At 37.6% G+C, this 13993-nt stretch overlaps 1 protein-coding gene across 1 annotated transcript in view; it reads right to left on the minus strand.

Annotated features, from left to right (window-relative positions):
- Positions 1-7693: 7693 nt before the first annotated feature.
- The window catches only part of LOC102585864 (ethylene-overproduction protein 1-like), a 25651-nt gene continuing 19351 nt past the window's right edge, over positions 7694-13993 (minus strand). Inside the window, exon 4 of the mRNA XM_015310913.1 lies at positions 7694-7777. Within this exon, the coding sequence (XP_015166399.1) occupies positions 7743-7777 (35 nt within the window). The 3' untranslated portion in view covers positions 7694-7742. The remainder of the gene's footprint in view (positions 7778-13993) is intronic.

The raw sequence follows: 13993 nt of genomic DNA on the forward strand, positions 1-13993 counted from the left end.
GTTATCACGGCACCAAAATAGAAGTTTAGACACCCAAATTGTATCAATTAAAAATAAGACAAAAAAGGAGTCAAAATGACATTGTAGGACCCGGAATCCATCAATTGACTCCAGCAACTGGTCCTTTATAGCTCAAGGAGCTTATGTCCCAAAGTAGGGCATAATTTTGAGCTCAAAACTACCAAAATAGATCAAAAATTAATTTGATCATCAAACCACCATTGAAATGTAATACATGGGATAGGGAAGAATATTTATGGGTTTGAATGCGTAACAAACAACTTACACAATACTCTAATGCAAAGCTGCAAAGAATTCAAAGAATTCACAACAATTTCAAAAATAGGCTCCAGAAGTCTCATAATTTAGGAAAAGGTAAATAGAATAGGGCTAATTCATGAATATAAACAATCAATGATGAACACTAAGAAGGTCACTTGGTCGCTTATGTGACTAGGCCCTCCGCTAGGGGCTCTTCTTAGGTGATGATCCAGTCGCTATAGTGATTGCCGTTTAAGTGATGCCAAGTTCATTTAAGCGGCTAGCCCCTTGCTGGTACAGTTCACTAAAGCGTCTCCCTGGACACTTAGGTGGCTACACCAGCATCAGCTACCAGCAAATTTAGCTAAGTCCCAATGCACTCTACTTTGGTGCACAAGATTGGTTCAGTAATCCGTGCATGCATGTGAATAATTCTACCCCACAAAATTCACTCTAGACTAATGAAGGTATCAAAACTTTGAACAAATATCATCTCAACAAAAAGTAGGTCCCACATTCAAGCTCCATTTTAAGCCAAATCCATGAGGTAGCTAAGAATAAGTCTAGAAGCCTCAAAACCCAAAGCAAGGGTCCTTCTAGGACAAAATTGAAGTTCCAGAGCCCACGTAATCATCATAATTGCATTTCGAGGCTATTTACTTATCGTTTTAACCAAAGTTAACAATTCAAGTTTTAAAAGCTCCAAATCATGCAAACTCACATGAAACCCAACTAAATGACCAAGTGACAGGACTGTTAGTCCCAACAAATCATAAATGACCTGGGGTATCTATAGGGATGATCTAAATTTAAAAAATACTAAAATACAGAAAAAATAACATATAGGGTCATTGCAATTTTCATAATCGTCAAGACGACCTAAGAAGATAATGGTAAAATTTCTACTTTTCTTCTTCAAATATTTTAGTTTTCTTAATTTTCTCACGCTTTTTCTCTGGTTTTCTAGATTTTTGTTGTATATTCATATTACTCCCCTTTATCCTTATTTTCATCTCTACTAATGTAGATTTGTTGTGAATTTTAATCCTAATTCTTGGATAATTTTCTAATGTTTTATTAGTCTATTATGAAATTTTGTAAATGTCTGTTCCTAATGTAGATTAGTTTAATGTTTAATTTTAGTTTCCAAATCATTTTTTTACATGCATGTTTCTAGTGGAGTTCTTATTTTGTTTCTATGTTCTCTAAATTTATGCAATTTAGATTGGTTTAAATCTCTTAATGTGTTTGAGTTCTCTATGTGTTTTGCCAGGAATGAGTCTAACTACCAATATATGGCAATGAGAATGTTTTGGCTTTGGTCAAACTTGTTTCAGTGGAAAAGGACAAAACCTTTTGAATTTTGTTTATCACATGTTTATGTTTGCTCTTGTAAAAATTTAAGAGAATACTTATGAGGTTAATTCAATTGTGTATAGCTTCTAGCTTCTTCCAGAATTAAAAGATTACTGGTAAATAAATCACAACTGACTATCTAATTTGCAGGATGAAGTAAACAACCTCAATTCTTCAACTCTAAGGGAACATGAGAAAGATATTATAGATTGTATTATGGTCTGCACAATGATTTCCTTACCTGCGAGGATATTGGTAACACCACGGATTCTAAAATATAGTAAATTACAACTTTTCCAGGATCTTGTGCCAGTACCAACAGAGCCACCAACGGCCCGTGTACTGACACACGGTTCGTAGGTAGCTTCGTGGGTGGACAGTCCAATTTTTCCAAAAGTGTCAAAGTTCCATTACTTTTAGATAGTTCGCCATGATGGCCCGTTATCCTATCCACGAGTTGTAGGTAGGTCTTGTAGGTGAGTCCCAGACATGGAGAATTTTAGAGTCAAAAGTGGAGACATGCGGCCGAGATGTACAGTTTGTAGATGGACCCACAAACTATATATGGGTCCGTCGTTGGGATTCCAAATATTGTGGTTTCTGAACTCACCGACAACCAACTAGGACAGTTCTTGGTCTAACCAACGAACCGTAGGTCGGGTCGTTGTTGAGGTCGACAGTTATATTTTTGAAGGGCCTTTGGGTGTTTTCCTAATTATTCTAACCCAATACTATGTTGTTTTACCCTCTATTAGAAACCTTATATAAATGCTTTAACCTCCCAAAATCTCCTAATTCAGTTCATTCCCTAAAATTTCTAAAAGAAGAACTAGTTCATCCTCTCCAACATTCCTCTCCCTAGAATCTTGTAGAAGAACAATAGGGTTTTCAAGTCATGTCACCAATTCCACCATTGAATCCAATCTTTTAACATTAAGGTATGATAGTACCTCCCCAAATATTTCTCTCTCTTGAAGTTGGATGAAGAAAGCTAGGGTTTCAAGATCAAATATCCTAATCTTCCATTGATTTCAAGCTTTTGGCATCAAGGTATGAGAGTCATAATCTATGGAGCCCTTTCCTCCATAGAGTTCCTAAATTTCCCTATTTTGAAATTAGAAGTTCCCAATTGAAGTTAGGGTTTTCTTCTATGTCACGGATTCCTTTTAATGTTGATTTATTTAATTATTTTATGAACTATTATGCATGAATTGGTATAATTCCATTTTTTTAAGATGAATCCCCATAAACCCATCCTTAACCCATGTTTTCAAAGATTTCATGAATGATGGTGGGCTTTGAATGGGAAATATGTATGTTCTTATGAAATTGGTGAAATATGATTTAAGTTGCTTAGATTGTGAAGCATAAATGTTGATTGTTTTTGTTAATTGTTGTGAAAGGATTTCTCACATAATTAGTTAATACATGAATGTGAAAGGTTTTCTCACATAAAGGATTATAAGGTTGAAAGGTCTTCTCACCTAAAATGAATCAAAGTTAAGGAGCTAATCTAATGATGAGGCAAGAGGCGATTACCCATGTCCTCTAATGAAAAGACAAGAGGCGATTACCCATGTCCCTTAAAGATAAGATGAATATGATTGATTAATATTTCATAGGAGTTATGATTAGCAACAAGTAGACAAGTGGCGATTACCCATGGCCTATAAACTATGTGCTACCATAGGTTGTCTTGATAGAGATTAGCTAGCTAGTGGATCCACCAAAGCTAGAAGTTCATGGTTCTTACCTTTGCAAGTGAGTACACCTCTCTCGATGTGGGGTTGACACCGGATTCCATTTTAATAGCTCATATGGTCTTAAATGTAAATCTCCCACACTACTGAATCAAGGTTCCTTCAAGAAGTATCTCACAGATGTTTTAAGATGTTAGCTTGCATTGACCATGTTTCTATGACATACATTTTCTAACTCTTTTATCCTGTGTTTTATCTTGGTCATTGCATGTCACTAAAAGGTCATTTTTAGCGTGATTTTCATATTTTAGGCATTTCTATCATACTTGGTACATTTTTGTACTAACACATACTCTTTCCTACATTCTCCTAAATGTAGGGTTTGACGCTCCAGATTCGCACCTGTTTGTCTAGGGATCACTTAGTAGATACAAAAGATTGGTGTGTCCTCATGTTCCGAGGACCAAACCTTTATTTCATTATGTCATTACATCTTCAGCTTTGTATGTGAGGTACGGTTTACATCCCGATCACCCCTTATGTACTAGATGGATTTTAGACTATGTAGACTTCCACTTCGTTTTTACAAAACTCTTTATGCTATTAAATGTTGTTTTGAATCTATAAATTTACTATTTTCTTGTTTATGCATGTTAAGTGGCTTGTGTAGGGAATCTCGAGGTCTTATACATTACTTTGCTCCTAGGGTGTACCTTGGGTCGTGACAAATTTGGTATTAGGAGCACAAGGTTTAGGAAAGTCCTAGGATGTCTCATAAACCACATCGAATAGAGTCTTGCTCATAAAGGTGAAGCGCAGCACATTTATGAATAAGAAGCTATAAGATGATTAGAAAACTCTGTTGATATGGCCACTCGAAGGGCATATGCTAGAAGGAATGTGGGAGAGAATGTGGAACGAGAAGATCCTCTTCAAGCTCCAAAAGTTTTTGTCGACCCTTTGGCTGAGCAAGTGACTAATGTGGAATTTAGGGCTTCTTTTCAAGTGTTTGCTCAAGCCATGACGGCTCAAGCTAATATGGAGGTTGCAGTCCCCATGAACCCAAATATGGGTACGATGCAAACTAGTGTGAGAGACTTTACTAGAATAAATCCTCTGTAGTTTCATGATTCTAAGGTTGAGGAAGATCCTCAAGAGTTCATAGATGAATTGTACAAGATGTTGATGATCATGGGAGTGACGCTCGTGGAAAAGATGGAATTGGCCACTTTCCAATTTAAGGGTGTTGTCGGTTCAACAAATGGAAGAAAGGGAGGGAAGTTGATGCGGGTCCTATTAATTGGGAAAAGTGTAAGGTTGCTTTCCTTGATAGGTTCTTTCCCCTAGAGATGAGGGAGGAAATGGTGCTTTAATTCATCAATCTTCGTCAAGGAAACATGAGTGAGAAGAAATATTCTTTGAAGTTCACAGAGTTGTCTAGGTATGTTCCTACTATGATTGCCAATCCTAGGGAAAGAATGAGTAAGTTTGTTTCAGGTGTGTCCGAGATGGTGATTAAGGAATGTCGTACCGATATGCTTATCAATGATATGGACATTCAAGGTCTGAGAGACATGGTCGTTCTTAATTTCGACAATGGTTTTTCGGTCAAGGTTCCTGCAATACTCCTCTTAAGTTCAAAAAAGATAGGGTTCCAAACCCTAACCCTCAAGGAGGAAACGGTAGTGTATCTTCATTACATATTTGTGCTAAGTGTGAAAACAAGCATGAGGGTAGATGTCTACCTGGTTCTAATGCATACTTTGGTTGTGGTGAGACGGATCACAAGATAAGATATTGCCCGTCAGTTGCTAAAAATGATGGAGATAATCGTCGAAGAACTCAACCTAATCCTTCATCTGGTTCTAGCGGGAGTAAGAATCAAAACAGCTTTTATGCACTTTAGACTCGTTGTGACCAAGAGGGCTCTCCCGATGTGGTTACTAGTATGTTGAAAGTCTTCCAACTTGATGTTTATGCTTTACTTGACCCTAGTGCTACCTTGTCTTTTGTGACGCCATATGTGGCCATGAGGTTATATATTCTTTTGGATATGTTGTTACATCATTTTTCTGTCTCTACTCCTGTTGGTGATTATATTACGGCTAAGAGAGTCAATAGAAAGTATCATGTCTCCTTGTGTGATAGAGTCACTCATGTTGATCTTGTAGAGCTTGATATGTCAGATTTTGATGTCATTCTTGGTATGGATTGGTAGCATTCGTGTTATCCTTAATCGATTGTAGAACCCGTGTAGTTAAGTTTCAGTTTCCAAATGAAACCATCCTAAAGCGAGAAGGGAGAAATTATATGCCTAAGAGTCAGTTTGTTTCTTGTCTTAAGGCTAGAAAGATGATTTCTAAGGGTTTCATATACCATCTAGTTAGGGTGAGGGATATGTATTTAGAAACCCCTACTCTTGAGTTGGTCCCCGTGGTAAACGAGTTTCCGAAAGTGTTCCCCGATAATCTACCCCGTATTCCTCCCAAAAGGGAAATAGACTTCGTTATTGACTCTCCCAGATACACAACATATCTCTATTCCTCCTTATAAATGGCTCTGGCAAAACTTAAGGAATTAAAGGAGTAACTGAAACATTGTTGGATAAGGGTTTCATCCGACCGAGTATCTCTCCATGGGGTGCTCCAATTTTGTTTGTTAGAAAGAAAGATGGTTCACTCTGTATGTGTATTGACTACCGGCAATTAAACAAGGTTACTATTGAGAACAAATATCCTCTCCCAAGAATAGATGATTTTTTTACCAATTACAAGGAGCAAGTTAATTCTCTAATATTGACCTTTGGTTAGGATACCACCAATTGAGAGTGAAGGAGGGCGATATTATGTAAATGGATTTTCAAACTCAATATGGTCATTATGAGTTTTTGGTTGTGTCGTTTGTTTTGACTAATGCTCCGGCCTCATTTATGGATTTGATGAATATGGTGTTTAGACAATATCTTCATATGTTTTTTATTGTATTCATTGATGATATATTGATCTATTCGAGGGCTGAAGATGAGTATACCAATCATTTGAGGATTGTGTTGCAAGTCCTCAAGGACCAACAACTCTTTGCAAAGTTCAGCAAATGCAAGTTTTGGCTAAGGTCTGTGGCTTTTCTTATTCATATTATTTTTGGTAAGGGTATTGAGGTGTATCCTAAGAAGATGGATGTGGAAAAGATTTGGCCAAGACCTCTATCCCTTTCGAATATTAGAAGTTTCTTGGGTTTAGCCGGTTACTATAGATAGTTTACAGAAACGTTTTCGTCGATTGCCTCTCCATTGACGGCATTAACCCAAAAGAAGGCTAAGTTTACATGGTCAGAAGCATGTAAGAAGAGTTTCCGAGAGTTAAAATATAGACTTACTTCCTCTCTGGTATTGACTCTATAGGAAGGAACCAATGGGTTTGTTGTCTATTGTGATGCCTCAAGAATTGGGTTATGGTGCGTTCTTATGCGAAACCAGAAAGTCATTAGCTATGCTTCAAGGAAACTTAAAATATGAAAAAGAATTATCCTACCCATGACCTTGAACTAGCGGCAATTGTGTTTGCTCTAAAGATTTTGAGGCATTACTTATATGGTGTTCATGTAGATGTCTTACTGACCACAAGAGTTTGCAATATGTGTTGAAGCAGAAAGATCTAAATATTCTCCAAAGGAGGTGGCTCGAGTTATTAAAGGATTATGATATAAGTGTTCTCTATAACACTAGCAAAGAAAATGTGTTGGCCGATGCTCTTATTTGGTTATCGATAGGTAGTGTTATTCATTAAGGATTATAGAAAGGAGTTGGTTAGAGATGTTCATAGATTGTCCCGGTTTGGTGTTCGGTTAGTTGACTCTACCAAAGGTGGTGTTATGGTTCACAATGGTTTTGAATTGTATTTTGTGGCAGATGTGAAAGAAAAGCAAGGTTTTGATCCGACTTTGATTGAATAGAAAGAAGCAGTGCTTAAAAAGTCCATAAAGGCTTTCTCCAAGGGGGAGATAGTGTTCTTAGGTACCAAGGTTGTTTGTGTGTTCCTAATCTTTATTACTTGAGAGAACAAATCTTATCTAAAGCACGTAGTTCTCGATATTCCATTCATGTCACGACCCAGGGGTACCCCTAGATATAACAAGGCACATAGAACCCCGAAAGGTACCATGTAAACCACTTAGTATATCATAACATAAAGCATAAGAACAATAGAGTAAACACGCATTTCAAGTCCAAAATGTTCATAAACTAAAGTGGAAGTCTATACTTGTCTCAATTTAGCCATCTATTACAATAATTGAATCAAATAGGGCCTATCCCATACAACATGTCAAAAAATGAAAATACAATAAAAGAAACTATTAAATGAAAACATATGTCCTCAAATCATGAGGACTCACCAACAAGCTAAGAGAAATGATTAAATCCAAGCCCTAGCCATAATGTTGACCACCTTGAGGACCGGACCCTACACATGGGGAAATGTAGGAAATATAGGTTAGTACAAAAATGCACCAAGTATTATAGCCATGCACAAACCATTGAAAACATGCTAAAAGGGACATTTTAGTTGAATGTATGCAATTTACTAAGTTAAAAGCATCATTTTGAAGAGAATGGAAAAGCATAATTCATAAGGATAATCAACTCATAGATCATCATACCATCAGAGGAACATACCATAAATACCCTCAAAGCATACTTGTGCAATGCATGAATAAGATCTCATATTCTCACCCATACTAAGTAAAGCTTATTGAGTAACTATAGTTCATAATTCATAATTGTGTTCATACTATTATCATAATGGGGAATAAGCCTTAACCAACATAGACCATATGAGCTTACCATGGAATCCGGTGTCTACCCCACACCAAAAAGAGGTTGTCCTACTTATCTAAGGTAGAACCATACTATTAGCTTAGGTGGATCCACTAGCTAAATACCTATGTGGGCACATAGTTGATGGGATAAGGAGATTGCTACTAGAAACCCGAGCTCAACTAAGGTATAAGGTTTCCATCTCATAAGATACATATTTTTGGGAACCCGAACTCAACTAAGGTAGAAGGAACCCAATTGGAAAGCCGGACTCAACTAGTGTAAAAGCTTTCAATGGGAAACCGGACTCAGCTATCGTACAAGCTTACATCTCATATTCATATTTACTCGGTGCTAAACATTAATTCCCATGGATTATATAGTAAGTCTTTACTTAAGTTCATATTCATGGAAGAATGTCTTGACACTCAATCCAACATAATTCATACTATAGCTCATAGATTCAATAGGTGAGAATAGCCTTTCAACCTTAGAATCACAATATTGTGAGAAAACCTTTAACATCATATCATATTCATACATAAATGTGTATATGAGGATAACCTTCCAACAACACAACACTAGATCATAATCATATTCACTTTACTCTCAAAGTGTTCTTAAAGCATATACTAAACTTCATAAATCATGCATAATTCTCATACTTTGCCCTTCAAGGATCAAAGATCATATTCTAACACATCTAGAATTACTACATAAGACATGGATAATAACATAATTCAAGTAACTCAACTATCACAAGCATAATCTCATATCATTATTCTATAATCAACAAACCCACATAACAAGATCATATTTGAGTAATATGGAGGTTTCATGGGTTCTTGGGGGTTTCAACATAAAAACCATAATAAATCATCAATTCAATCATAATATAAAGTAATTAAAACATTAGAATCATTTTTGAAAGGAACCCATGACTTGGAGACAAAACCTAGCTTTTGGGAATTTTGATCTTTGAAATTGGGGTTTCAAAGGGAATCCATGGAGGAAGGCTATCCATGGATGAAGGACTATCATACCTTAGCAGTTGAATGCAATGAAATTGAATAGAAAACCTTGCTCGTTGAACCCTAGCCCCAACTTCCTTCTCCTTCTTCTTCCTTAAAGTTCTACAGAGAGAATTTTTGGAGAGGAGATGAACTTTGGGAAATATTTGGGTGTTGTCAAAATATGACTTAGTTTAGGTAAATTTGACTTAAAATGACTTATATAGTGACCCCAAACTTACCCAAAACGAACTTCACTTTGTAGGACTTAAATCGGAATTTCCCAAAATACCCCTCACTAAAAGTGAGCTGCCAGGGACCACGAGCTGTGGTCATGACCACGAGCATGGTCCCCTTCATGGACTTGAGGCACTGGCTAGGCAATAAGTGTCTTTAGCCCACAAGCCCAAGGCACCTTCACGAGAGGCTCCACAAGCTATGGTCAAGGCCACAAGTCGTGGTCCCTCTGGTGGGCCTTGAGGCAGTGGCTAGGTCTTCATGACTTAGCCCCCTTGAGGCTAAGTGAGACCACGACCACACCCACGGCCCTTGGTGACCTTCACGAGTCGCCAAGTGGCTTATGGGGGAGGGTCTCATTTTGGGCAACTTGGCAAACACACTTCCTAGCCCACCACAGACCACACCACGAGACGGGGTGGTGCTTGTGGTTACTTAGGCAGTGTCTAGGGGAGAGAGGACCGCCCTAGTCCTCTCCCTTTGCCCTTTCCCACTTCCTTGACTCTAACCCCAACGTTTTGCTCTAGTTTTAGCCTACGAGTTTCCGGAGTGTTACAATACCTCCCCCTTGGGAAGATTCGTCCTCGAATGACGATCTAGACACCTTACGGAAGTAAAGACTCAAGACTAGCAGCCCATTATGTATGAAACATCAAAATAATGCACAATTCTGAGGAGGAAACTTCAACTCCATCTCAAACATAATCAATGCAACACAAGTACGAACTACATCTAACCACCCATTATGCATGAAACTCAACATTTCTCATATTCGTAGCAGAAAAATACCTTCACCAACTAAAAGCATGTTCAACACAATAGCATGGAGCCAATATGCAATTACTCTCAAAAGCATACTAAAGCATGTTCATCAACTCATCTCATGAAGTCAAATATGCAACTCATACTAAATGCACAACATGAGGAACACATAAATCATGAAAGCTCATTTTTTTACCAATCATGAATTTCTCAAGAACATGCATAACCTAAGGAAATCATTGTAAAACACATATATACACATGACTCCCAAAATACTAAAACTCAAGAGGAACTACTTACCTCAAGCTTGAATAGGAGTAGAAGGAAAGAGATGAGGATATCGGGACTTCATATCGGCCTCGGCCTCCCAAGTAGCACCCTCAACTAAGTGATTTCTCCATAAAAACTTCACGGAAGCTATTTCCTTGTTTCTTAATCTTTTGACTTGCCAGTCTAGGATTTCTACCAAAACCTTTTCATATGAAAGACTTTTGTCAACTCCAAACCCTTCTAGGGAAATAATGTATGCCGGATCTCCAATACACTTCTTAAGCATAGAAACATGAAATTTCGGGTGAACCGGGGCAAACTCATTTGGCAAATCCAACTCATAGGCAACTTTCCCAATACGCTTCAAAATTTGATAGGGGCCTACATACCGGGGACTAAATTTCCCTTTCTTTCCAAACCTCATCACACCCTTCATGGGTTAAATTTTCAAATAGACCCAATAATTAACTTCAAATTCTAGATCCCTTCTTCTCACATCGGCATAAGACTTTTGTCTACTTTGAGCTGTTCTCAACCTCTCTCTAATGAGCCAAACTTTCTCAATAGCTTCATAAACAAATTCGGGACCAATAAGAGCCATATCGATACTTGTGTGATAACTATTATTGTAGGCAAACTTTATTAATGGCAAATGGTCATCCCAATTACCCTTGAAGTCTAAAACACATGCCCTCAACATATCTTCCAATGTTTGGATTGTACGCTCCGCTTGCCCATCGGTTTGGGGATGAAAAGTCGTGTTAAGCTTAACCTTAGTACCAAGCCCTTTTTGGAATGACTTCCAAAAGTGAGAAGTAAATTGAGTACCCCAATCCGAAATGATAGATAAAGGGACCCCATACAACTTAACTATCTCTCTTACATAAAACTTGGCATAGTCTTACGCCGAATGAGAAACTTTGACAAGATTAAAAGTGGGCTAATTTTGTCATCCGATCTATAATGACCCAAATAGAATCATGTTGCCTTTCGGTGCGAGGCAATCCCACAATAAAGTCCATATTTAAATCTTCCCACTTCCAAGTGGGAATACTTATATCTTGGGACAAGCCTCTCTGCCTTTTGTGCTCAACCTTAACTTGTTGACAATTAGGACATTTGGCTACAAATCCCGCAATATCCTTCTTCAAACCATTCCACCAATAAACTTCCCGTAGATCATAGTACATCTTAGTGTCTCCCGGATGAACAGAATACCAAGAACTATGAGCTTCTTCCAAAAAAAAATTCTCTCAAACTATCAATATCTGAAACACATAACCGACCTTGGTATCTAAGCACCCCATCTCCCCCTTGGGAGAAAGCCTCAACGGACTTCTTGATTATCGACACTTTAAACTCAACGAATATAGTATAAAGGCCTTGTTTAGGCTTCACATCCATCACAATGGACGATTTGGACCCATTATGACACATGTTTTGAAACGTCTAAATCAACTCGTACCTTCGTGGAAACACAAAGAGGGTGGGTAATAAATTAAGAATGATGTGGTATGTCATATTTTATGTTTTGAAGGGTTGTATCTCAAGTTTTGAAGTTAGGTAAGTGGCAAAATAAAAGTTGGCGAAAGTTATTTTAAGTTCCTTTTTAAATATTTTTCTGAAATTTGGGTCAAATGTCTTGGATGTTTTCTCCCAATCTATAAAGACTTATGGGGCCCACTACCTATCAAATTGAAGGTCTACGAGTCTAGTTTCCAACACATTTAACTGTTTGTTCATACGACTTTAGAATAGAGAGATATTCGCGTTTCTGCGAGACTGCGCAAGCAGACACGTGAGGTGGGGCCCTTGGTCGGTGGAACTTTTTATATATCTTCTTCTTCGACTTTTCTTCATTTTTTTAGTTAAGAACAATAAACTTAGAAAACCCACTTCTAGGATCAACCAAATTATAGATTTTCTCGACCTAAGTCCTTGACGAAAGTTGTTCAACGCATTGAGCTCGTCATCATGGTATAATTTGTTTTATCGATTTCGTAGAATATCATACTTTGGTGTTGGGACAGCAAGGTTTTGGACATATTTTAAGGTTTTGAGGTGTATTACGAACTTAAGATCAAGACATATTTTAAGGTTTTGAGGTGTATGAGCTTTAGTATGAGTTATATGGATTGAGTGTCTAGACATTCTTCCGTAATTATGAAATTAAGTCAAAACTAACATGAACTCAATGGGAATTATGCTTAGCACCGAGTTGATAGTGATATGAGATGGAAGCCCTCACGTTTGTAGAGGACGGGTTTCTAGGAACAATCTCTTGGGATGGAAGCCCTCACATTAGTAGAGGTCGGGTTTTCTAGTAGCAATCCCCTTATCCCATAAACTATGTTCCCTCATAGGTCTTTAGCTAGTGGATCAACCTAAGCTAAGAGTATGGTTCTACCTTATGCAAGTAGGACAACCCTTTTTTGGTGTGGAGTAGACATCGGATTCCATGGTAAGCTCACATGGTCTATGTCGGTTAAGCCTAATCTCCCACTATGGTAATATGATCAAGAATATGAGTTATGAACTATAGTTACTCAAGAAGCTTTCCATAGTGTGGGTAGATTATGGGATCTTATCCATGCATTGCAAAAGGATACTTTGAGTGTATTTATGGTATGTTTCCATTATGATATGCTGATCTATATGTTGAATATGCTTATGACTTATGCTTTTTCACTAATGTTCATGATGCATCTTTAAATAGGCATAGTGCATGCTTTTCAACTAAAATGTCCTTTTTAACATGTTTTCAAGGATTTATGCATAACTATCATACTTAGTGCATTTTTGTACTAAACCATATTTCTTCTACATTTTTCCAAAAAGTGTAGGGTCCGGTGTTTGAGGTGATCTTCCTTTGATTCAAGTTTGGATTCGACTATTCTCCTTGCTTGTGGTGAGTCCTCATGGATCCGAGGACAAGTGATGTCTTGTAGTTCCTTTTTTTTGTTGTACTAGACTTTCGGATTTATGTTGTAAGAGTTGTGACCCTATTTGATTCTTCGATCGTAATGGATGGCTAATTGAGACAAGTCTAGACTTCCTCTTTGCTTTTATGAAAGCTTTGGACTTAAATGCATTTTTACTCTTATTATTCTAGTGTTTTATGTTATGATATGATAAGTGACTTAGATGGTGCCTTTAGGGGTATTATGTGCCATGTTACGTGTCACGACCCGGGAGCACCTCCAAGTCGTAACAAGGCGTACTCGACCCCGAAGGGGTCTTATACAAGCCACATAGTCATTCATTGCATTCAATAATGAAAATAGTGCGGAATAATAAAAAAACTTATTTACATCCACATATTTAAACTTCTTAAAACAACTTTAAAAACACACAGCGGAAGTCTAAGTCTCACATGACCATCTTAGACATAGTCGCAAAACATAAGTAGGGACACGGCCCTTTACAATCAAAACAAAACTAAAAGTGTCTATTACATGAACAAAAGAACTTAAAAGTCTTGTCCTCGAATCCATGAGGACATACCAAGTCTTGGAGGAAAGCAATCCAACACTTCAAACTAGCTAAGAGGGATCACTTGCCGGAACCTACACTTGTAGTAAAAA

The sequence above is a fragment of the Solanum tuberosum genome, unplaced genomic scaffold (genome assembly GCF_000226075.1).
Source record: "Solanum tuberosum cultivar DM 1-3 516 R44 unplaced genomic scaffold, SolTub_3.0 scf00009, whole genome shotgun sequence".
Lineage (NCBI taxonomy): Eukaryota > Viridiplantae > Streptophyta > Magnoliopsida > Solanales > Solanaceae > Solanum > Solanum tuberosum.